The sequence below is a fragment of the Puntigrus tetrazona genome, chromosome 14 (assembly GCF_018831695.1).
Source record: "Puntigrus tetrazona isolate hp1 chromosome 14, ASM1883169v1, whole genome shotgun sequence".
Classification (NCBI taxonomy): domain Eukaryota; kingdom Metazoa; phylum Chordata; class Actinopteri; order Cypriniformes; family Cyprinidae; genus Puntigrus; species Puntigrus tetrazona.
Window position 1 is genome coordinate 21834490 of NC_056712.1, and position 26277 is coordinate 21860766.

The 26277-nt window shown below is 36.7% G+C and overlaps 1 protein-coding gene across 8 annotated transcripts in view; it reads right to left on the reverse strand.

Moving 5' to 3' along the window:
* Positions 1-59: 59 nt before the first annotated feature.
* ablim3 (actin binding LIM protein family, member 3) overlaps positions 60-26277 on the reverse strand; it is a 52180-nt gene continuing 25962 nt past the window's right edge. For 2 of the 8 annotated variants that reach the window (XM_043257089.1, XM_043257090.1), the window contains exons 4-23: positions 23866-23981; positions 22597-22723; positions 21900-21993; positions 18666-18753; positions 16953-17011; positions 16790-16861; positions 14907-15062; positions 14195-14224; positions 13729-13858; positions 12345-12443; positions 11963-12013; positions 8674-8793; positions 6718-6788; positions 6297-6450; positions 3749-3778; positions 3229-3284; positions 2913-2973; positions 2801-2808; positions 2122-2202; positions 60-1660 (exon numbers count right to left, since the gene is read on the reverse strand). In XM_043257089.1, the coding sequence (XP_043113024.1) occupies positions 1547-1660; positions 2122-2202; positions 2801-2808; positions 2913-2973; positions 3229-3284; positions 3749-3778; positions 6297-6450; positions 6718-6788; positions 8674-8793; positions 11963-12013; positions 12345-12443; positions 13729-13858; positions 14195-14224; positions 14907-15062; positions 16790-16861; positions 16953-17011; positions 18666-18753; positions 21900-21993; positions 22597-22723; positions 23866-23981 (1717 nt within the window). In that variant the 3' untranslated portion in view covers positions 60-1546. Of the gene's footprint in view, positions 1661-2121; positions 2203-2800; positions 2809-2912; positions 2974-3228; positions 3285-3748; positions 3779-6296; positions 6451-6717; positions 6789-8673; positions 8812-11962; positions 12014-12344; positions 12444-13728; positions 13859-14194; positions 14225-14906; positions 15063-16789; positions 16862-16952; positions 17012-18665; positions 18754-21899; positions 21994-22596; positions 22724-23865; positions 23982-26277 lie in introns of all 8 variants that reach the window. The other 6 variants (XM_043257093.1, XM_043257094.1, XM_043257096.1 and 3 more) reach the window with 4 other exon arrangements.

Below are 26277 nucleotides of genomic sequence, written 5' to 3' on the forward strand. Positions count from 1 at the left end.
TGACCGGGTTTGACGATATACTGCCTCACATATCTACTGATCGCCTCACAAAAACACAGTTTTACAGAAGAAAACAAACTTTTATTGCAATATAAGATGTACATAGTCTGTTGAAACTGACAGATAAATAAAGTTAGGAAGGTAGCAGTAGTGATTAAAAAAGAGAGAATCAAAAATATGGTTATACTCTAGCTCTCTTCCTTCACTATGAAATTAATAGAACACTTCATAACAATCTATTGGGCAAACAGGTTGTAAACACTACACACAAAGGCAGAAAACATGATGGTTTCACCTGTTTGTCAGTGAGGTACAAAAACTACTGTCGATATCCCTTGGCATGAAAGACCCCACAGTTAATGTTAGGTCCTAATCAAGGTTACAGTTTGTTATTTGTCACTTGCTTCAGTGTTGTGGTAATGTATTTTTCATCAAGTAATATGTGAGTGTGAACAAGTTATCCCTGTCATTGGCCTTACAATCCATGTTTACTTCCTCTGCATTCATTTTATTACCAAATCAGGTGACATAATCACCTTGGCAATGACCTAAAAATGTAATTAACCAACTTAAGGTATCACAGCATTTCCTAATCCATCCTAACAGGAGTGATGAAAGTAAACTGTGGTATCTTAACCATCAGATCTCTTTTTTTTAAGAGCGTAACATTTCAAAAGAAAAGAAAGAAAGAAAAAAAACATTGCACCATAATTCTTATCTGTTTTGTCTTCGTCTGTATGAGACACAAGTCATATGTTTTTTCTACCATCACAATATACAATGTATGTTTCATCAATATTAGTCTAATAATCCTAAAGTCTTCTTGTGAGAAAAGTGTACATTCAGTATTCGTTACTTCTTGTAAATGACCTGAACAAAGTACAGCACCGTAGCGCTCAATTTCATCTTCTAACTTCACAAATAACAGTCAGACTTTGGTATTCATTGTCAAGCAAATCATCGCTTATTTCAGCCCATCTAAGCTTATGTAGTCCTTGTATAACAGTGAAATAAAAGGACTGAAAAATATTTGTATAACCTTTAAAATTAAATATTACTTAATAATGTACTTGATTGATGACATAAAATGATTCATCCTCTCTCATTAAAGTTGCGTTAATCGTATTTACATTCTGTTCACTTACTTTGCTGGTGCATAAATTAATAGAGAACATAAGGCAAAATTCTAAATCCTTACAATTCCTGATTCCTCACTTTTGTCATTCAGAAACAAAATAAAACGTATTCACTTTACACTCAAGTAAAAACTAAAATGTTCCCACCATTCTGTGTTTTCTGTTATTTATTTATGTCTTTGTCAGGTATTCTAGCCGGCCTGATCGTTTATGTGCCTCTGTCACAATGAACAGTTGCACAATTTCCAGGTACAGTCCAGGCATGACTATATGTGTCTGAGACACAGGATGTGTATGTTTAGTTAGACTGGAACAGGTATTCAGGTCTCTGTGTGTGTGTGTGTGTGTGTGTGTGTGTGTGTGTGTGTGTGTGTGTGTGTGTGTGTGTGTGAGTGTGTGGGACAGGAGCACTAGAAGAGCCGGGCTTGTTTCTTCATTTCGTTTCTCTTCCACAGTGCCAGACGGTCAAACTCTACCATCGTCATCCCAAACACCTCATAGAACTCTTCAGGGGAAAGATGCCGCTGAAATGTGAAGGAAACATAGTACTCGGCATATCCATCAATTCAACTATTTTCTTTTTTTTTTTGCAAGCAAGCAAGCAATTATTATAGATAGATAGATAGATAGATAGATAGATAGATAGATAGATAGATAGATAGATAGATAGATAGATAGATAGATAGATAAATAAATAGATATATGGATAGATAAAACTCTCAAAACTATTTACAATTATTTAATAAAACATACAGTAAAACAGTAATGTTGAGAAATGGCAATATAACAATTGTTTCCTGCTTTAAATATAATTTAAAAATAATATAATATATTTAAAAATGTAAACAAAAAGCAATTGTTTGTAACATTGCACATTTCTTTACTGTCACAGTATTAATTTAGTAGGAATTAATTATATTAAGTATTATTTTCTTCCAAACAAAAATCGTACTGACATATTGTTATGATATCATAAACGTTTTACCTCCAATCTAGCCCGGTCTACATCCTTTGGCAATCTGTTACGCCCCCTAGTGGTCACAATAAGTGCTTCATATGGGTAGACCTGCAACGAAAGTTAGCAGTGCATTTCGTTGTAAACTTAAACTACGTGAACACTGAAACTGAAATGTATTTATTTACATGTAATTGTCCTGACTAAAACTTCCTTCATAGGCTGGTAATAGAAAGCTAAGCATTGTTCTCAGGGCAGGCCGTGCATTGGTGGACCTCCTTTTTCCTCTCACTTGCAGAAGTGAAAGGAAATCACAGAGCCTCTGGCACAGTAGCTGCAACCGAAACAGGAAGCGGCACAAAGCAGAACAATATAGTTCTTGACCAACCAGGAGCAAAGGGGTCAGACGAACCCCTGCCCTCTCAACGGCCCCTGCAGTCTCTAACTCACTAAGGGCCAGCTGGGGAAGGACACGGTGGCCTTATGACCTGGAAGCACTAATTTCTCCATCCTCTAGTTTCCACATGCTTTGACCAGCAGGACGTTGCTTTGACCCATCAGGGTTCATTAGACTGACATACTGTAAATCTGGGCTTTCCTCTGGAGAAGTCAGCGGGCTAATGTTTCAGAGGTGCCTCTGTATCAGGATGTTTTAGTGTCTCTCTGGGCCCCCTTTAATCCTCTGGTAAAGCTAAACCATCTTCCTTACCTTGTACTCTGTTGGGAAAGAAAAAGAAAGTCAGAACTAATTTTTATACAAATAAATTCACTCCTAAATATACTCCTTAAAATAATAATAATAAAAAAAATCCTTTACTTACCTCTGATTCCCCAGTTGACTTCGCTGCCGCTGTCGTACTGATAGTAGTCTGCACTTTGTGGCTGGAAAACAAATATACAGCCAAATAAAATGTGGAATAAAGTTTTAACTAAATATCTAATCTGTTTTTACTCCTCTATCCAGTTGATGAACATTAAAACAAATATAAAGCAAAACAAGCATAGTATTTGTAGTTTCAGGCGTGCTTTATAAAAACAGTTATTATTGGAGATAATTTCATGTTTAATTAATGTGTGCCATTTATTTGTAACTTTACTAGCAATTCACGAGTAAAAATAGTTTTCTTAGAAACCTACCCTGTGCAGTCCATTCCTGCCATATCCAGGCAAAGAGGCTGATTTGGATATGTAGTCTTCAAGTAATAAAAAAAGAACAATCATGCCAGTATATTAGAACAGATTTGTTCAATTTTTGACTGCTTTGTACATGAGTGCACAGAAGAGGGCGCTAGTGACCAGGCTTGAATCTGTGTTGACGACACTGCAAATATTTATCTGATCTTTTATTTATGCAGAACCTTTATCCAAAACAAATTAACTACAGCGTACAGACATAGTCTCCCTGGGGTTAAAAGCCTTGCCAAAAACCTAGAGAATTATATATCTTGCTAAAAACAAGAGCACCCAGAAATTCTCAGGAATTTTCTGATCTTCAGGTTAAAAATTTAGAAAAACTTTAGGAACTTCCACAAGATTTAGAAACTTACATAATTAAACATAATACTACAACAGCTGTTAAATGTCAATTTTAGACTTCTTACTATAATAAAACCTTTATATATTTCTTTTTAGACAAAGAAAGAACTTCATCACTCACCATTCTCCGCTGCAAAGTTTGTCCGAGGAGCTAAAGGAAAGAGAGCATCATAATTACGTATAATGAAAATGTATTTTGTGTAAATAATAAATGCAAATTTCTAATTTGGGTGAATAAAGCAATACAGCAAAACATTTCCCCTTAAACTAACTGTCATGTGCGTGGTGAGGAATGAGATAAGACCGATACTGAGGCTTCCTACTGTATGTCTGCCATCAGAGGTTTGGGACCGCTGAAAGAACCTCTGAGAAAGTCTCAAAACTGTCAACAAATAGAGCAGGGAGCAAGCTGCTCACCAGCCACACTAAAACACGGCACATCAAAGTGCTCAATGAGCCTGAAGAATGCTGATGAATGGAAAAAAAGCCGTGGCAGTGTAAAGAAAAAAGAGAACGCGAGGGAAACAAAAGGGAAGTTATGGATGAAAAGGAACAAACTCTCGCTATGAAACCAGACATGAAACTATATTCTGAATTAAGCATTGCATTAAATGCATTACTCGGATCCAATTAGTTTATTAAATACATCAATTTAATGCTTTAATCCAGACCAATTGGAATTCTTGGTATGCATTATTTATTCAAAAACACAATAAAATAAAATAAATTAACATTTGAATAGTAGCGTATTTCATTTATATTTAATTAATATACAAATTAAGACAGAAGTTGCTCGTCTCTCGTTCCTGTCACCCTGTTACAATTATAATGATCATCCACAGTCATAACTTTCTGGTTTTATTAATCTCTGAAAACTTTTCCCTGTCTGTTCATCAGCAGCATTAGGTGTTTATTACCCGTCTGTCTAAACCTTCCAGGAAGTCACCACTGTAATCCAGTGTGTTAACTGGATGAACTGTTGTATAAATTGGATCTATGTTGTCACTCCCAGACTTCCCCTTGATCTATTTCATGTGCTGTGCAGTAAATACCACCCATTTCTATTCATGAATAAAAGAAGACATGGGACACCAGCATGGGCTGTACCAAGCATTGTGAAGAGAAGCGATGTATATGGGGGAGGGCAAAGCAGGAATAGTGAAGCCAGATCCATGTAACGAAAGAGGAGGAAAACAGGGAACTAAAGAGAGGGAGGGGATGAAGGGAAAATTCCAGATGCTTCATGCACTTCCCCATGAGATAAACAGAAATAGAATTAAGGAGAGCAGCCCGCTCGCATGCACAAGAGGAGGGATGGAGAAAGAGGAAAAGGAAAAATGAGAGAACAAAAAGAGAGTTAAAGTTTCCAACCCTGTTAATCGAATACATATTGAAAATGTATGATGCAATGAACATGTCTATATGATTTACTAATATAGATTAAATAATGTCTTAAAAAAATTAATTTTAGCTAGGGATGCACCAATATAACAAGTTTGTACAATACAGATAAACTAATCATAGACGATAACTGATAAATGGTTGATAAATGGTTAAAATTCGACCTTATTTTGTCTGTAAATAAAAAAAAACAATGCAATGCAAATTATTTTGCGCTGCATAATTTATTATTTAGAAAGTGACCAATAATTTACGACTAACATTTTACATGTAGATTGATTTCTTAATCTTGTTCTCTCATCACTGCTGCTACATGAGTTTGATGTATCACAACACTACAGAGACTGAGGCGTTAGAAGTCAGAAGGCACTTAAGCTAATTTATAATTTGCTGTCTATCTGAACAAAAGAACACTATTTGTACTATATTCAATTTTATACCATCTATACCATATATTTTATACATTGCATTGAATCTTGTTGTCTTGACTCAAACAAAAATAGGATCGCCCTGCATCATAACGAGGTGAATTGTATCTCATTGCACTAGTAGTTGATCTATATGCATCTTTAATGTATCATAGGTTATGCATCAAGATGCATATCGGCCTGCATACATACACACAACATGCATATACTAAAATATTAGGGTGTCAGATATACAAAGGTCCCACTGAGTGTTAAAATAAGGAAAAAACAGCAACAGAGAGAAGTGTGTGTGTGTGTGTGTTTGTGAGCACACATAAGCATAAGAGAAAGAACAAGAACAGGTGCACGGCACTGCATCGCTGTAGTGTAATAGTTTTTTTTTTTTGCTGTGTCTGCACTATCCCTGAAACCCCTCAGAATTCCCTCTCCCAGCATCACAGTACTGTATCAGCATATGCTGGCTGTGTCACCGTTGACTCGAGCCTGCCTTCACTGTAAAGCGTCCCAGAGCTCCACTGGCTTAATTAGATGGCTCGGTGCCACATCTTCATTGACCACATCGCCCTACGCGGAATAATGACAGTCGCACTGAAGACAGGCGAAGCAATTCCCATGCAGTCAAAACCACACTGCACCTGTTGCCGTCATGCATTTTCCCCAGAGAGGATTGTGGAAAGGGAAAAGGTGGTCTTAGACAAACACAAACAGTAGCTTTGAAGGATCAAATGCAGTGACCAATGCGATATGCAACGCTCTGTTTTTGATGACCCTCCAGCAACCCCCTCCGAGCACACATCTCTGTAATCTGCCGTCATACAGCAGCTCTAGCGGAGCACTTACAGCCGTTAACTGTGTTGTTGTGGCCCATGCTGTGCAACATCTCCCTGCTCCCACTGCGGGAGTTCCGCGCGCTGCCCCAGGGGTCGTTGTCATAGGAACCGGAGCGGGCTTTCATCTCCTCCTTAAGGATCATCCTACCGATACCACCCTGAATCTGAGACGCAGAGAAATGGGAAGACAGAAACAAAAGAAATTATGAGCGAGCACCCCGTGATAGCAAGATTTATCACTTATTGGCTAAATATATAAAAAAAAAATGTTAGATGTGAATCACTGAGCAGACAGATGGGCTGTAACTTGATGAGTGATCACATATAATCAAAACCAGGCAAGTTTTATCTCATTATCTAATTAACACAAGTTTAATTACAGGTTAGAGGGCATTGTGAATATAAAGAGACAGGATGCTTTATTGGCTTACTCTTTGAAGGCCGTGACTCCAGCCATCCTCTTCTCCACCTGATGAGTACCTTCTGCGAGGAGCACGTAAAGCTGAGAGGGAAAGAAATTAGAAAGTGTGTGAAAAAGGACATAAAAGGGGTTTTGATGAAACACTGTTTTTGCCCCCATTTTTCATGAACTGAACTCGAAGATCTAAGACTTTTTCACTGTACACAAAAGGTTTATTTTTCTCAAATATTGTTTCTCTCAAATATTGCAACTGAGGTGCAAAAAATAACACGATACTGACTGAGTTTTGGACCCCCCAATATAGTAAATCTGCACATTTTAGAGTGACCTTCTACTGTGGCCAGCCCAATGCTGCGTTCCTGGCAGGTTTTTGAACCCGTAAGGCATGACTTTAAACCACGATTCACAACTTTGCAAGGCAAACCACGCCAAACTCCCAGAGCACAAGGAACTGTGGTAGCTAACAAACCAGCATGGCAGACCGTAAGGGGCTTGCTTATCTACAATTATTTCTATCGCCAAAGGTGCTTTCCTTGCTTCCTACTTGGAAACGGAGGAGGAAAAATGGCACATAAGGCAAGGGAAGCTGTTATACCTTTTATTTTAGTGTACCACTTACATAAACACTGCACCTGTAGGGGTTGCCATTGCTATTTTGCTGGCTATGTGACATCAGAACTCGAAACTAGGAGTACCTCAATGTAGTACGAGTTCACGGGTTGGAAGTCACAGGTTTGACTACCGTTTAAAGCACTATCACGGGTAGAAGGTTGGAAAAACACGGGTTACGCGTTGCCTGGAATGCAGCATAAGGCACACCTATGCAATAATCTGTCTAATCAGCATTTTGATATGCCATACCTTTGAGGTGGATGGACGATATTGGTGCTTACTAACACTTATTTAGACAAACTTGTGAACAATTTTAAGAGAAATCGGCCTTTTGCATACATAGGAAAAGTCTTAGATCTTTGAGTTCAGCTCATGAAAAATGGCAAAAATAAAAGTGTTGCATTTGTAATTTCGGTTATATATTTATACACACACATAAGCACTCTCTTACTAAACTTAAACCTTGCATACTTCTAATCTGCGAAAAATTATGATTTAGTTTAGTCTGGCATTCCAAATAACACAGCTAATAATAAACAAAGCTTATGTTAACCGAATACTGATAATGTAATGTGTGTTCCCTTGTTTATATTAAGCACTTTAAGCATATTAGAATATACATACATGCATATTCATACATTTCACGACAGTTCCTGTATTATTCTGCTTTTAGTAAATGTAGTTGAAGTTGTCTTCAGATTTATCCAGTAGATGCTCGTCACACATTTAGAAAAAACGACTTAAATCAGATGAAAATGGCTATTTCTATAAAACAATTCAGTAAGAAAAGAAAATTAACTTTTGTTGTGTTTGTTTAAATGTTCTTTACAAGATTAGTTTTATTATTGTAAATTATGGGTTATTATAAAACATAATTTAGTGGAAACAGGTGAAAACAAATTAAGATATTTTGTATTAAATCACCACAATGCATCAGAGACAGCTCAATAGGAAAATTGCACTGCAATATAATGCTCTTACGGCCCCTGTTTAGTTTCTTCACCCTTTTGTTTTCGGTGTTCCCGTTTCTTGTTGTTAATTACTTCTCCACACCTGTTCTGTGTGCTGCATCTGCTCCTACAATCTCCACTGCTTTCTTGTTCGATAAATATGTTAAAGACCGTGTGTTGGAATTCTCCTGTGTTGTGCACTTGACTTATCAGCAACATGTCACAAATATTTATGACATGCTAAATATATTCTAGTTTATATAATGTTTCCACATTCAAAGACTATATGATGTTTACTGGTGGAAACGTTTGGAATGATCGTGTCTGGTGTGAAGGACAAGAAAGTGCCGTGATGCCAGTGAACTGAACACATAGGACACATACATTATACATTCATCACTTACATTTAGGAGAGCTGGTGTAATGGTAGTAATCAGACTCTGAGTGCTGGTAGTGTTCAGGCGAGTAGGCTGATGGGAACTTGGAAGATTGGACAATGTCCTCACTGGTCTTGCTCTTAGTTGCTGGATTGCAGTGATTGTCTGTGGGGAAAGAAATTTAGGATCACATCTTTGGAAAAGCCTGTGATTTAACGGCACACAGCGGTACAATCAGACCCCCTTTACATCTAACATCAGAAGGCATTTTCAGTGATCACACAATTCACATCAAAAACCAGCTGTAAGTGCACCCAAGATGCTTTGTGATCATGAACATGACCTACTTTTATCAGCTCCTAAAAGTAAATCTCATCACCTGAACAATATTCACTGCATTATTCCACTGAACTGCATCTGGAATCTTGTGTCTATTTCCAAAAAATTCACTCATATCTCTTCTAGTCCATTCTAAGGTGGACACTTTAAAAGTTTTCTTGCCTTATTTTCTTCACTTCCAATCCATATTAACATCCTTTACTAGCAAAATGGTTTGATGAAGGCAAACGCAGTACACAAGATCAATAACATTCAATTGTTGCCAAACACACTGTTTTGCATTTTTGAATTATCCATTTTAAAAAAATCAGACACTGTGTGGGAGACTAGATGTCTATCCAATCACTCTAAACATAGGAACTCAGCCTGGATAATGCTAATGCTAGGTGTTAAGGGGGCATAAGAAAGAAAGAAAGAAAGCACAATGACTTTCGCAAAATCCACAACACTCAATATAAAGCATCTGCGTTCATATAAATGCAATATCGAAGAAGCACAAAAAACACTTTAAAACTCTTTGTATTATTAGAAACGACACAGATATTGATAAATTGCCTTCAGTGCTACAGCAAAACCAGACAAAAACAGCACTGAACTCCCATCTATATAAAACACACACAAGAAGATTCAACACAAATACAGAAGCACACCCCTCACAGAATATTAACAGTCCCTAATGGAAAGACTTCACAGGGATGAAAGACGGAATGCAAGGGACTAGAGATCAATCGAACAAACACACAAACCAAAACGTGGACTGACAGATGTGCACGGGGAGAGAGAATACTTACAGAGTGAATGGTGACCGAGGAAAGTAGAGGTGGAAGGAATTTTGTATTTAAGGTGGTGAGGGGGAAAAAACAGGGAAAAAAGAATAAGGGAAGAAATATTTGCATCCTATAAAGTCTTCAGTGAGATTTTTGGTACCCATATGGCAGACATGCAAATGATCTGCGTTACAATAGTATGAGTCTTTTGCACAAACACAGCTAGACATCTACAACAACATAACACGTTTTACTTACACATGCAGGTCCACCATATGGGTAGCAAAATATTCATTGTAAAGTGTTCATTACAGGCTTGTACGCGAGGATAAACACAAATACACACTTGACTACACAAAACGTAAACTGAGCCAACAAGCTCTCAGAGATGATTCTGACCTTTCTAGGAGATAACTTGATGGACTGTGCAAGTATCTGAACTGGCCAGTAAATAAATCTGAAGCATTAGTGCAGCTCTGTGCAAAACTCTGAGACAAATTCATCTCCCTTATGCACTCTATATCTCTGTGGTTGTGCGCTGCCCTTGCTAATTGGCAGGCCTACACAGAATCTCTGCCAAAAGCTTTGAAGAACTCAAACAGACATCATTCACAAAGTTCTATAATCCCCTGCACGCTGTGTGCTTGTCTTTTAAACATTTTAGCTAATTTGATGGTCAGTAAGCAATAGCGTGCTCCATTTCAATAAATACCATTTAGTATGCTTGGATTCATTCCACAGATTGTATCCCTCAAAAAAGGTCAGAACTGCACAGAAAAAGTCTGTAGTATTGGAACAACAACAACAAAACAACAACAAAAGTCTAAAGCTATAATTTTGGCAATCGTAAAAAGGCCTTTGTATGCCAAAAGTGAAATTAATAAGGAATGAAAGAGGCAAACTGGAAATACTTTGAAAAAGTAACTTTTCATTGTAGCTACGCTCCATTGTAAAATTAAAAGTAACTTTATTAGTTGCATGAAAAGGGTAATCTAATTATGACTTAACTTATGAATAAGTAAATAAGTAAACTTGTGTTACTTGTAATACTTAAAACACTGATTATTATTATTATTATTATTATTATTTTAATTTTCTTTATGTTTTTGTTTCTGAAAACAAAGAAGTTTAAAATATTTTTACACACATTAAAATACATCACTTTTTTGGCAGGGATTGACATGGAAAAGATCTAAACTGTTGAGCCTATGTGAAAGGTTAAGCACTTTATTACCCATAAATCAACTTGTAATCAATGATCATAATTAATTCTATGGAAAATGGCACAAGCCTGTAATGTACACACACACACATACATATATATATATATATATATATATATATATATATATATATATATATATATATATATATATATATATACAGTATATTCACATATAAATACAAACACAGACACATGCAGTTAAGGGAAAGATGTACTATTGCTATTGTTGAGTTAAAGGGGTTAGAGTTTATGGCATTTTGAAGACATACTAACCAATGTACTTGTGACAATAAGTTGTGAGATTGTAATTTTATGAATGAACAGACATAGATATGCACATAAAAAACCATCTATCAATGATCCACCACCAATAACTAACAGAAGCAGTCTAGGGACTACCTAAATACATAAACAGTACATAAAATGCAACATTCTATATGTCATCAGCGGTCAGAGAAACAATATGGCTGCCAATTGAACTCTATGAACCTCCGTAAGATGTTTAGACTTTCACGCTTGCTCATTTCATGCTTAAACAGGTTTGCCTTCCTAACAGCGGTTTCTCAACAGGGTTGAGCTTAACTTAGAGTTCAGTGGTGCTTCTCTGTGGCATCTAATGTGGCCATTTCCCAGTCAATCTAAAGCAGAGGGGGGAGGGCATGGCAAGCTTTAATCATGCCTCAGCAAGCCTCATCCTTTTTTCATCACCCTCCTGTAAGAAGCAAGGATGATGAGCTCGTGCCAGTTCTACATTCTTCTTTCATGCAAGGAACGGAAAGCAGGAGGCACTCTGTAGTTTAATATGAGGCGTTTTTCTTCCTCATTTGCTCACTAATTCTCTTAAAGGCTTTTAGGCTAAAGGGTCTGCTGGAGGACAGCTATGGAGGACACTAACACTAATCAGACACATCTTTCCCATGAGCCCAAACTGCCTTAGGACCGAGAGTGAGGGAAAACAGGCCGGGGCAGGCCGAGCACACTATACCATGTCTCTTATAGATGGGAGGCTTCCTGTAGATATTGTGCTCCCCTGTGGCTGAGAAGAAAAGGAGAGATTAGAAATAAAACACTGAGGAGATGTAAGTGACAGGCAGAAGAAAGCAAAGTAAACGGGGCAGGAAATGCTTTTTTGTTCTTCCTCTTCAAGTTTCCAGGGACCTTTAGGGTAAGGTGGGCGAGAGTGGAACAGTTCAAGAGAACACAGAAATGGTGTAGAGCCATACTATAGATGTATAGTATAGACAGAGTCAACAGTTACAGAGACTTTGATACATTAACAAGACTTTAACTTATAGTCAAATATACTGCTGGATGAATATGAAAGTGATGACAGCAGCCAATGAGGTGAATGTCGAGGCCTGGCCTACCTGGCACATGGAAATGCTTGGGAGCTTGGTTTGTGGTGGGCGTGCTGGACCGGGCATCTAGCTGATTGTAATAGGGTGAACTTCTGCCACTCTCAGTGCCTGCAGCAAGCCCCAAGCCAATGACAGTAACAGAACCAGAGCATGAGTGCACACGTCCTGTGTGCCCTAACTACACACACTCAATCATCACACCGACGATCATCAGATCAATGATCCAAGATTAGCCAGGCAGGGACAGTATGCATTTCAAAACAGAAGAAAAGACATACTGTGCCAGACAGAGGGGTGCATAGGATGTGGGTGGAATGGCAAAGACACGCTCAAAAATATCATGTCCCACGTGAAAAGCCTATATAGCTTATTTTGGTTAAAGTCAACATGAAATATCGTACTGTCGTCTTGCTGTAAATAATTCATCATATTCTCATCATTTACAAAATGTATTTCATCAAAATTTTATAACTTTTTGGCTGACATCACAACTTCCAGATGGATAAAGTCCTGTTCTTCGCCACTGTTGGTACTGTTAACTAAAGCTATAAAAAATTCATTTCATTTTGTTTCATTAATTTAAATAAAACAAAAATAACGAAACAAATAAAAACTGAACAAACTGAAATAAGGTCTGAAGCAGAAAATGCTACAACTAAATTAAGTAGAAATACAAAAATAACAATTATAATAGAATAGAATAGAAAAAAAACATGAAAAATTACTAACTAAAATAAAAATGAAAACTGAAAAATATAAACATAAAAACTACTTATTAAATATGTATACGTATTAAATACTACAATATTAGGAAAATAACACTTCTCCTTTTGTTACTGAATGTCCCATTTTATTTAAAAAAAATCACGATTCATGTTGACTTTAAAATCATTATAAGTCACTACACTCTACACAGGGTACAAAAGCTGTCACTGGTTTGGTACCGTTTCAAAAAGCTTTACTTTATTTACCCCTGAAGGCTGTATAACTACACCTTAAATATACGTATAAGTATCTAAAATGTCCAGTTTGTAAGGGTACTGCTCCAGTGAAATCTTTTGTAGATTTTCTTTGTGTTTGCTATGTAACTGGAAACCACGCTTCATAAAATGTATAAGGAAGTCAAAGCAAGAAATATATAGTATATTTTCCAATATACTACATATTCAGTATAGTTCTCAAGCTATTCCTGCTGAAAAAAGACCAGCTTAGGCCAGTATGCTGGTTCAAGCTGGTTAATGCTGGTCCACTATCCATGTTGTTTACCAGCAACGAATGCTGGTCAACTTGCATAGTCTTCTGATGAAGCTGGAAGCTGGTTACACCAGCATCCCATATATCAGGGATGAGAGTGTATTTTTGGTTATTGTAATGCTCAGCAGAAAGTACTCACCGTATCTGTAGTAGTGTTGTGGAGAGCGGGGCATGATGGGAGACATGCCTTGTCTGCTATAGGTGGGGGAGTCTATATACCCAGGACTAGAGGATCTTCTCATCCTTATGTCCATACTGTCATACATGTCCTAGTCACATGAAACATCAAGGAGTTTACCGTTATTTGTCTTTCAGGGTCGATGTTGATTATTACAGATCAAGTAGGCCAACAACCAATATTTTGAACTGATAAACTGTATATATATATATATATATATATATATATATATATATATATATATATATATATATATATATATATATATATATATATATACTTTCTTTAAATGCTTTTAAATTATTTTATTGGCTAATCAGGTTTGGAAATGACCAATAATGATAACCATAAAAATGCTAAATATCGGCCAGAAAATAACTGGTTGACCACTAGACTTTTTAAGTAGATTTAAGGTCAAAACGTTTACCTGAGAATAAGGGGAGAGCGTGCCCAAGGACTGTGGAGACAAAAACAGGAGACAGTTAATCAGAGATAAACCTTCAGTCTCATCCTCCAAGACATCTGATGTGTAAGGGATGTGAAAAGAGCAAGGGAACGGAGGTGAAGGAGACACTGTGATTAGACCAACCTATTTTGTATCGCCTACAGAATTACAGAACTCAACATTATCTACTCAGCAAGCATAAATTCTAGAGACAGTTCACCCAAAAATGAAGATCTTGTCATTTACTCACTCTCTTGTCTTTCCAAACTTATGTTTTTTTATGACTACATCAAACTAAATTATTATAAGTAGTTTATGGTCACCAGCGTAGCATCAACATCACACATCAAAAATCACACGGTTTTGGAAAAACATTAGGGTGAGCAAATGACACAATGATCATTTTTAGGTGAAATACTCCTTCAAGCGACATCACATAAATCGCTAGCATCAGAGGGCTTTCCAAAAGCAAACTAAAGCAAGGTGGCTCAACCAAATTCACTATCAATAGTGGGAGAAAGGCACAAACATAGTGCTTCAGCAAATAAAAGCATACAGCCAGCCAACGAATGCAACACAAATGAGAAACTCAAAGCTAAGCTCGGCTAGGACCAGGCCAGTAGATCTGGCAACAGGGGGAGACATGCTAAAAGTAGACCCAGAGTGGCTCTAGTGGTCCTTTAGGGCAGTATACCTCCCCATAGCTGAGACGCTCTAGCCTGTCATCGGAGCAGTATCTGTGACTGGGCTCATAGGACCAGAAGTCTGGCCTCTGCACTTCATAAATGGCTTTAACCTTAGGCAGCGCTGCCAAGTCTTTGTAATCAAGGATCTCGTTCTCCATTTTTGCCTGAGGAGAGGGACACACGACAGATACACACACTCACACGTCAAACGCAATGAGCAGGCCTGCAAAAAACAGCAATAATGACAGGCGACGACAACATCAACAACACAATTAAGTGTGGGAATAAGCCTGCGGCACGGTTGGCACACTTTAAAGCAAGTGCTGTTAGAATACAATTGAGCTCATGATTGAAACTGTAATAGAGCAGATAAATGCTACAAAAATATCATATTAGATTTTTAGATTAGATTAGAAGTCTGCTTATGACTTTTTTTTTTGAGTAAGTATTATAAAGGTTTTTATTTTGGAAGCATAAACATGACCCAAATACTATTTCATGAACCTACCATTATCATATACCCACCCTTATGTTATTTAAAACCTTTATGACTTACTTTGTTCTGTAAATCTGAAAATATTTTGAAAAATGTCATTTTCCAAAACTTCTTATTTTGTGTTCAGCAGGATGAAGAAGCCGTACTAATTTGGATCGACAGGAGAGAGAATAAACGATGGCACATTTTTATATTTGGGTGAACTATCCCTTTAATACTTTTAGGTTTGTGCCTTGCTTTACAAGTAACCCCAAAAAGCATTTTAAGGTTTTCGCTATTCGAATCTCATACGTGCAGAGTCTCACGCTTGACCTTCAGCAGAGTATGGACCTGCAGGGCTTGACAGCACATATGCTTACTCTGCGTTATGCATACATCAATCACACACACAGCACAAAGGTTACACACTCGGGCCGGCCATTACTTCCACATGTGATGTTAATGACTGCAGCACTGCAGAACGTGCACGAACACATTACAAACAAGCCAATAAACTCAAGCACGAGAGTCATCCATCTTTCGGTGACCAATAATACTTACATTTATGCATTCGATAGATGCTTTTATCCAAAGCAACCTTCAGTGCATTCAAGCTACACATTTAATCAGTTCATGCATTCTCTAGAAAATCAAACCTATAACGTTTGAGCTTGAAGTGAATCTTCACGGCACTTTACACTACCATTGTAGCGTTTGGGTTCTGTCAATTTTTTTAATGCTTTTAAAAGAGGCCTATTACACTCACCAAGACCGTATTTATTTGATCAAAAATACTGTGAAATGTTTTTGTTTTTTTTAATTTAAATTACAAATTTTCAATTTAAATGCTTTTTTAAATGTATTTTATTCCTGTGAAGTCAAAGCTAAATTTTCAGCAGCCATTACTACAGTCGTCTGTATCACAGGATTGTTCAAAAATTATTGTAATATGCTGATTTGGTGCTGAAGCAACACTTCCTAAAATTATTAAGGTTGAAAAGTTGTGTTGATCAGTATTTTGGTTTTTAGGATTCTCTGATGAATAAAAAGAATAGAATAGAAATAGAAATAGAACAGCATTTTTTAAAAAATAGAAACCTTTTAACATTTTTAATCTGTTTAACCTTATTGACCCCAAACTTTTAATGTTAGTGTAAGTCAAACGTTGTAATAGTAAAACAACAGTTCGTAAAATTGATGTTCTGTCACTTTTTATGTCATTGATTGGTAAATTGGTGTTTTTTTGTGTTCCACAAAATAAATTCAGTCACAGATCAACATGACTTCTTTTTTGGTTGAACTGTTCCTTTAAATTGTATCTATCATTAAAATCATAATTTCAGAAACAAAATCTGATTTTGTATCATTTACAGGTCTGTCATCTTCACTGAGGCTGGACAGCGATGGGCTACTTACACAAATGACTCTGCTGGGTGAACTAATGCTGGAGCCTGGGGGAGAGATGGAGGTTTCTGATGTGCGCCTGAGCTGTAAAATTAAGAAAAGGAAGAAAACAGTGAGATCTCAAGGCATTCTGAAATTCCTATAACTCTTAAAAATTTTAACAAGAGGTATTTACTCTTAGTTTCCTTTCTGCTCGAGATGCTTGTTTACACACAGGATGCCACACCTCTGAACCTAAGAAACACAGCCAAACAAAGAAGAGGAGAATGTAAGATACAACACACAAAACCTAAAAATTCAGCCATGTGTTCATTCAAGACACCTTAAAATGAATTAATTTTAGACATAAAAAGAAGGAATTATAAAATTAAGCCACATGGATTAAAAATAATAATAATAAATTTAGCAAGGACACCTTAAATTAAGCAAAAGTGATCTTATAATTCTAATAATAAAATAAAATAAATGCTGTTTGCACAAATATCTTAAGCAGCACCATTTAAAATATAATATATTTCAAAGCATATGTATATAGTATGGGAATAAAAGACTTTGTTTAAAACATCAAAAGATCTTATTGAACCCAAACTTTTAATCGGTAGGATAAAACATTTGTAGTAAGTTTAAATCATACTTCTACAGTCCTAATCTGATTTATATTATAAACTGAAATCATTTTTGAGTAGGCACTGGCACCATGGCTTTTCCGAAGAAAATATGGACCTAATGGACTTTCACTGAGATTTTTATTGTATATTTTATTCAGTTTGGCATCTTTGGCATCTACCTGCCAATCACAATCCTCCTGACCTCATCGGTGAGTTTGATTTGGAAGCAGATGGATAACTCAAGCGAAGGCAAATACATTTAACATAATCACTCTACGAGAAGAAAGTCCAGAATGCATTCATTCAACTGTAGTATTTTCAATTTCAGATTGATGGGTTTTTAATCCGATGCTCTGTCTCGGACTGGCTCCTTCTCTCCCTTTCTTATTCCTAACGTACCTCTCCCTTTTTTTGCATGATAGTAATGTGCTGAAGGCCGGCTCTGCTGACTTTTAAATGCATTTACCTCGAGGCGTGTTCGCTAGCCTGTAACACACTTACACATCTCAGCGCTGAATGTGAAACAGAACAGACAAACACAGAAAAAGACCTGCGGTGCATTCTAATGTCCACCAGCCGCTGGCACTGGAAGTCATATGAGCGATCACACAGTTTCACAGAAGAAATCTACTGAATGGGGCATTAAGATGGATCAAGATGAGCCTCTGTGACTCTTTGGGGAACAACATCAGTTTCTTCATTAAAGTCCTCTCACTACAGCCTTTATCTCCCTCATGAATCTTGCATATTGTTCATGATGTTCTGGAAATGAAGCTAATGTTGAAAAATTGTCATGTAATATTGTAAAAGAGCTCTTTTATTAGCTAACTGCTCATCTGCTCTGTCACAATGATGAACTTTTGACCTTGAATCAACTTGTGAATGAATATCTCAATAGATTAAGTGTAGTTTGAGAATTCCGTAAAAATATTCTAAAGAAACTTTATCATTCACAAGATCTGTCACAAGAATTGTCTGTAAGAAAAACGTCAAAACTCATTCATTTTAGAAATGTTGGTCTCCTTTTGTTTCGTTTCTAAATACTTTTAATATTTATTAAAAATTAAATTAAAAGCGTTTAAACTATAGTAATTACAAAGCTAACTGAAAATGAATAGAAATTAAAACTCCTCTATAATACTGAGTAGTTGACCACCTGAGGTTGACAATCACTTTTTTCTGAAAGTTAAGCAACTTTCCCTGACCATTTGCTGTCAGGCCCTGTTTTGCACCCTATTCATGGAAAGTGCCGGCTGTTGGCCTCTGTAACCTCCCCTCACCTGTGAGATACATCTCCTCTCCTTCTGTAAACATCATCTGACACCGGGCACAGCGAGCGCAAGTGGGGTGGTAGTGCTTCCCTCCAGCCTGGACAGAGAAAGACAGAGACAAATAATGATCAGAAAATGTTGTAGGTTGCTTTAAAAAGGTTTTAAAACAACACGTACATCACATAAATGCTCCACCTGTTAAACCCATTATCATGAGCGCAATAAACACGGTCAATGTATACTTGTCTCAAAAGTGTCCTTCGTGTTAAGCAACAGAGCACTCCTTCTTTATTGCTGTTTTAATACTGCTCAAGACTCATTTGAGCTCTACAGACGTTTAATGACTCTCTTGCTCACCGTACACACATTTAAAGCTTACGCAGATCCTTCAGTGCCAAGAATCAGTAATTGAGAGAATTCTTCCCCTGGGCCAGTTAAAAAAATAAGAGCTTGTCGATGGAACTGGAAAGAACGGACACTTTTTTAAAACATTTTTGCTGTTTGTTTAGAGTTGTAGTTGAGGAAAAAAATTATAGAATAGAGATGTGCCCCAAGTGAATGGTGTAAAAATTAATTCATGTGTCACACCTGCAATATCTGTAATGTAATATATATATATATATATATATATATATATATATATATATATATATATATATATATATATATATATATATATCACAGTTTATATTTATGTATATATATATATATATAGTCACAGTTTATAGTTATGTTGCGGCGACAAGTGACTTCCTTTATAAGTGAGTCATTGGAATCATTCACTCAATTGATTCACTCAAAAATACAGATTAGATCTGGAACTAAAATGTTACTGACTGTAAAGAAAACATTGAATCATTTAATTACTTTCTTGCAGCTGATCTGTTCAAAACAAATTAACTGAGAAATGGTTAAGCAACAATACATATGGCTGTCTTTATGAAATGTTTGATTGAACCATTTAATCACTTACTAAACTGATTCAGTCACTTACACTATTTATTCAAAACTGTCTTTATCCCTTTATTTATTCAAACCTGTCTTTTACAGTGAGTCATTTGAATCATTCGCTCAAATGAATTGTTCAAAAACCCTAATTGAGCCGCTCTGAGACACAACCACTGATTCTACTGCAGCTTTCTTTAAAGCTATTTAGGACAAAAAACAAAGAGGCAAAATAACTGGCCATTATGTGTCAAAAATGTAAGTTCTTAGACTAGTATGACAGTTGCTATTTATAGACAAACGCTTTGAATACACCAAATGTTGTCTCATTAGGAAGCCCTGAGAAGGAAGGGGCATATTGGAGAGGAGGCACAGAGCAGGTGGCGAAAGAAGGCCAGTTTATGAGCTACATAGTGTATGCTGTCATTGCTCCAGGAATCAGCGAGCTGTCAGTTTCTAAGTGCTCAGAGACATGTGGTATTACTAGGTGTCTCCCAGGGGGAATGAGTGCAAATCAAACAGGCAGATAAAGATAAATCAGCCTGTGTCCCACTAGCTATAAATAACCTGACTTGAGCTCTCGCTGGAACACGGAGCACTTCACACCAGCCACTCAGACTGATAAGAGCAAACAGAGCGACAGGAATGAGTTAGTGTCTGTGAGTACACAATCTCACTCGAATGTTTTTCAAATGTGTGCGTATTAGCATTAAGCTTCATCAGCTTTGGAACTCTCGGATGGCAAATTATCTCCTTTCGTATTTGTATGTAAACTACCTCATCATGTTTCACTTCCCCTGCGCACGACGCATTACTCAAAGTCTCTCACGTCCTCGGTTTCTCTCTCAAACTCCATGACTCCACAACCCTACTCAGGAGTGTCAGAAAATAGCAAGTCAACAAAAGAAAGGGTGCCAGGGGTACCTGCCAAAATAACCATTTTTGCTCATGAAGCGTCAAAGGCCAGAATATTAGACCATTCCTCCGAAGGATGAGCCACTGGAGAGCAAAACTAAAGGCAAGGAAACCCACTGGCTCTTCATTAGCTCAATCAGTCATTCTCTCAGTAACTTTCCCATTGAAGCAGTACCGGTAACCTCCATTTCAAACCACCTGTAATAAACTGCATGCACCTTTTTCAATATAAATATAAATAGTTTTATATACACAATACAATAAATATATATTTTTGGAGGAAGACAGAGAAAGATAAATATCAGAAGCAATAGTCCTTACTTGTTATCCTCTCAAAGCAATATCCTCTACTAGTCTCTCAAAGGTGTATTTCCATAAATGGTGAAAGCATTGTGAGAGAGAAAAGAGTGTGTATTTCTGAGAGAAGAGTGCTTCAAACGGTGGTTTTATTCCCACGTCTGTCTGGGCTTCTTCATCCATCTCCTCGTTCTTAGCCCTTGATCTTTTTTATAACGGAGGCTTCCTGCCTGGCCTGCTTGATAGATCAATTCATGTTCTTTTCAGGTATAACTCAATGTAATCGCTGTCTATTCCGCAGAGTTCTGAGGTAATTCAGAGTCAATAACAATCAAAGATGAGTCACTCATCACAAAAAAATGCTACAGTACGTGTGTAAGTAAACATATTGAATCAACTGCTCAAGTTCAATATTCTCCACAGGGAGTCCACAAAGGTATTACAGGTGGTTTGCAGACATGAATGAAACTTTTATTACATTTGTAATAAATAACACTACACTACACATTCAAACGTTTTGGGTCAGTAAGATTTTTTGGATCTTGTGAATAACTGTAACCACAGTAAATGACACTTATCAATTCATTGTTAAACTATGCAGATTAAATTGGTGTATAATCATTTACGACAATCTATAATGTAAAACAACGCAATCATGGGTAATTAGAATGCATTATACCCATATTAACCCTTTATAATGCATTATAAATAAAGACTTTAGGTGAAGTGTTACTAATTTTTTATGCTTTTGAAAGTCTTATTATCATCGATATTGAAAATCGTTGCTGCTTAAAATGTTTGTGAAAACCCTGATACATTTTTTTCAGTACTCTACTGAATAGAAATTCAAAAGAACAGCATGAATGGCATTATAAGTTATTACTTTACAGTCATTTTGATCAATTTAATGCATCCTTGATAATTATTGACTTATTTATTTACTTGCATTTACTTGCTAAGTATTTATTTCTTAAACTTCCTTGTAAGGTATCATATAATTGGCAGATCTGTATTGGGGATTCCTGACTGGGAGTTTAAGTTGGTGGGTACATTAGACACTGGCCCTGTGGTGGGATGTAGACTCACCTCCAGCACACGTCCGCTGATGTATCTGTCGCATGTCTCACACTTTATCCCAAACTGGGCATGGTAGTCAGACTCACAGTAAGGAATGCCGTCTCTGCATGCAAATTAAGACTCACATGAATAAACACATTCTTTTTCTGTTACTAAAAATAGAATACAGGTGCATAGGTTTCACAAAACCAGAAAAACCATGTCCTGTGTGACTTATTATTATCACTGTCACAAAAGTCCACAAAAGGAGCACCTGCTTATCAGTAAATCAATTTTATATGTACATACATTATCGTTCAAAAATCTTGGGTCCGCAAGGCTTTTTATCATCTTTGAAAGAAGTCTTAAGCATTGAATTTATTGATCAAAAATACAATAAAACAGTAATATGGTAAACCCCTATCACAATTTAAATTAACTATGATTTTATATTACTATTCCAGGTCTTTAGTGACTTTAAACGGTAGTATATATACAGTTAGAGAGAATCCACACAATTTTTTTTATATTTATCTACATATTTTATATCCATCTATACAAAGGTCTATCACCAGAAGTGAAGTGTAAGTGTAAAATATAAAGAGAAATTGTGATTAAATATTTATTAAATGAACAGATTGAATCTAGTTTTAAAAGGGCTTCTTTTAGCAACACAATGTGTGGCTGAATGAAAGCCAGCAGGTCAACAGAAGGAGTGTTGACTTACTTGCTGATGTACTCTCCCGTCAGGACCAGGCCGCAGGTCTGACACCTGAAACAGCTGACGTGCCACTGTTTTTCTAAAGCCAGCAGAGATTGACCCTGTTTGATCTCCTCCTTACAACCTGCACAGTCTAAAAAAAGCCACGAGGAAAAGAAGAGAGGTTATATAATGGATTTAGGTTCCAAAGTTTTTCCTGTGTCCAGTGAGCCTTGACAGGTTTATAAAAACACATGACATACAAATCAATAAATCGGTATTAAGGTTAAGTTAGCAGAAACACACACATTTTATTGAACTGTGTAGGCAGAGTAGGCCAGCATATGATGTATGGCTGTAACGGGATTTTGAGCACAGAAAGGTCAGTGCATCGTTTGTTTTTATTTGGAGGATGTTCAGCTATGTTTTTGCACCGTGACACAGAGTTCGGCTTTCTTCAGTTCACCTTCATGATCAGTCGGGTCAATCTTTAGAGAGACAGATGATCACTCTTATATGCCAACAATTTCTTTCCACTATTTCCCTGTGATTGTTAGTGTTTAAAAGTAACAGAAAATGGCTCATTTTTGTTTAGTAACTCATAAGTAGCTTGGGGGGAAAAATTAATATGATTTTGTTGTTATTTAAACAGGTATTTCTATAAAAGGAGTTGCCAGATTTTCAAAAACCTAATCTCGGGCACTTAAATTTGATTATCAACGCAATGCCAAGACTAATAAGAGGATTTCAAACAGGATGGAACTTAAGAGGATGGAAATAAAAAGCCACAGTTAGCCATTGCTTAGAGAGGGATTGAATATTTCATATTAAATCAGTTTTTGATGTTAGAAGGTACAGGTGGCATGGCAAAAAATCATGTTCAGACTCCCAAAGAGCAAGCACAGACACAGAACTTTCTTGACATCTGGCCTTTATTAAAACATCACAGAATACTGCCTGTTTACCTAGACACTACACACACTTTAATCTGTTGAACAGGGGTCTGTTCTCTCCCGTCAAAAACATGCAAGCCAATACAGCCATATGGAGGGTTTTTAGCTCCCAAGCCTTCGGGATTAATATATATATATATATACTACTGAAAACACTCAAGAAATGGAGAAATATGAATGAGAACATCCAAACATGCTCACACAAACGCACACAGAAAAAAAAATTCTTGGCGAAATACCTGCATATGATTTACTGTCTAGATTCTACACAAAGACACACATATGTGGACCACATGTTATGCAAAAACATAGGCAAATGTTTAAATTAAAGGCTGGGACTCACGACTGGGCCCGTGGATTTTGATTGGCTCATTGGAATTAACCAGCTTGAGGGAACACTGCTGACAGACACATTCTTTACCACTGAACGTCACTCTGTCCCCAATTGGAAAAGGTTTCCTAGAGAGGGAAAGACAGACAGACAGATAGACAACATGTTATTAAACCTAGCACACACGCATAAGTAAACCAAAGCCTAAAATTAGTCCAAATAAAAAATGATCCACTCAAATAAATCTGTAATGCTTACAGAGAAGACTAAATTGCACGGTAGAGAAAACTGTTGGCAGGTCCTCACAATGAAGGAAGTCCTGACCTACACAAACTTAACTAAACACATAAGACTGTTTAAGTATTTTAAATTGTCACATTTCTCTTTTTACTGTATATTTGATCAGATCATGCAGCCATGTTGAGCACAATTGTAATTTTTTTTAAAAAACATCTGTATGTTTACTGACTAATATGGTAATGGGGGTCAACAGTATAAGGATTTATCTCAAAGAATAACAGCAGGAGTTCTGTAAGAGGAGACACGACAGGGTTCAAGTAACATTTAACCCCAAATAAAGTGCAGGAAGGCCGCATTACCCACAAGCATTAAACACAGACCTGAGCCATCCTGTAATGATGGCACAGCTATAACTAAGCAGAGCTTCCCTTCAGACACACTGACGCTAAAGACAATGTGGACAATGTGACTCACAGCACATAACAACATGAAATTTTTAAATCATGTGGATAATAAGGACGAAGGCGGACAAGGTGGGATCTCTCCTCATGTTAGTTATGCCGAAATAACATAGCTTTTCAACCTGACCCTATGTGGAAATTCATTATAGTCGGTCTCACAATTATTGTCAAATCCTATACCAAAGGCTGCATTTTTTATGCAGATAAGTGTATTTGTCTCTTTAGCACACATGTCCCCATGTCTCATGACTGCTCGCATAATCCATTGTGTCCATAGCACTGCTTTATCTTCTAAGTAATCAGCATGACTGGAAGCTTCTACACCAGGAGACAAATCCTATTACAGTAGTCTATTCCTCTACTAATGCAGCAATTATAAAACAATCCATTTACATTGAACCATGACCTTAGAGAAGCACCGGCTCTGCCACTTTACAAGATTACAGAACAGGTCCTTTAAAAACAGATCACGCTTTATATCTGTCGCTGTTAATATCGATCACTTTTAACTTATAGAAGAGGGCATTTATAGAGAAATGTCACACTTCTGCACATAAACACCAACACGCTATTCATAGGGCTATGTGAAGTATGGCATGACAAACTCCTCCACTTTTGAGACCACACACAAAGATGTCTTTGAAATCGAGAGTGAAAGATGACAGGGTAAGTGGGCAGACAACAGAAGCACTTACAAAGTCTGTGTCAGACACATGGGTGGAATAATTCCTTTAGTTTCTCCAGTGTTTCAGTATAGCTGGTGCCAATGAGAGCAGAAACTACCGTCTAATCTTACTTTCTCATATATTTTATTCTGTCTTTCTCTCTGTGTTTTATTCCTTTTCTTTCACACAACCTACTTAATTCTATATTTATACGTGAAAATTGTGTGGGCTTCCTCGTGAGGCTCTGTGCGTGTCTTTCCATGCAGTCTTTACGTGACCTTGGCATTACTGCCACATCACACTCCCTCCAGACACACACAGCATTGTCAGCTTTTCCTGCTCTTTAAAAATTTACAGTTTTCTTGTTTTGCTGCGTTTATTCTGTACACGTATACAATATTCCAACTCTTTCAGGACACTAAAATTAGACTGTGCCTTCTACTTTAAGAAATTTCTCAAAGTACTGCACAAAAGTAATATCTTAATAAATATTGGTTTGTACTGATAACAATGAAAAATGAGATTTAAGTAGATAGAAAACTGTTTAAGATAATGTCTTTTTTTCAGACAAGATATATATTAAATTGAGTTGTCAGCTTGCCATTTTATTTGTATGTACTGTATATGTACACACATTTTTGCCTGGTAATGTACTACATCTATACATATGTATACATATATCTTTATTTATACAACATATTTTTACTTTCTGGCAATTACATGTATCAGAATATAAAGGAAGTGCATCTTGAATTTTTTGCAGCCTAAATAAATAAATCTGTTCTTCTCAGTGAATTGTAAAAGTTCCTCAAAATATCAATTACAGGTCTAGAATGCTGTACAGAAATATGAGATCGACCATAATCAAAGTATACAATATATTCCTAAGGGCTGTAACGCGACTTATGAATAATCATTTACAGTGCTACTGGGATGATAGCCCGCTAAACTAAAGCTTGGTCTCCACACAGATGGTCTAAATATTAAATGTAACATAATCTAGCTCTCCTGTTGACTGTTTACTTCTTGGTCAGGCCGATAAATGTTTAGGTTGCTCC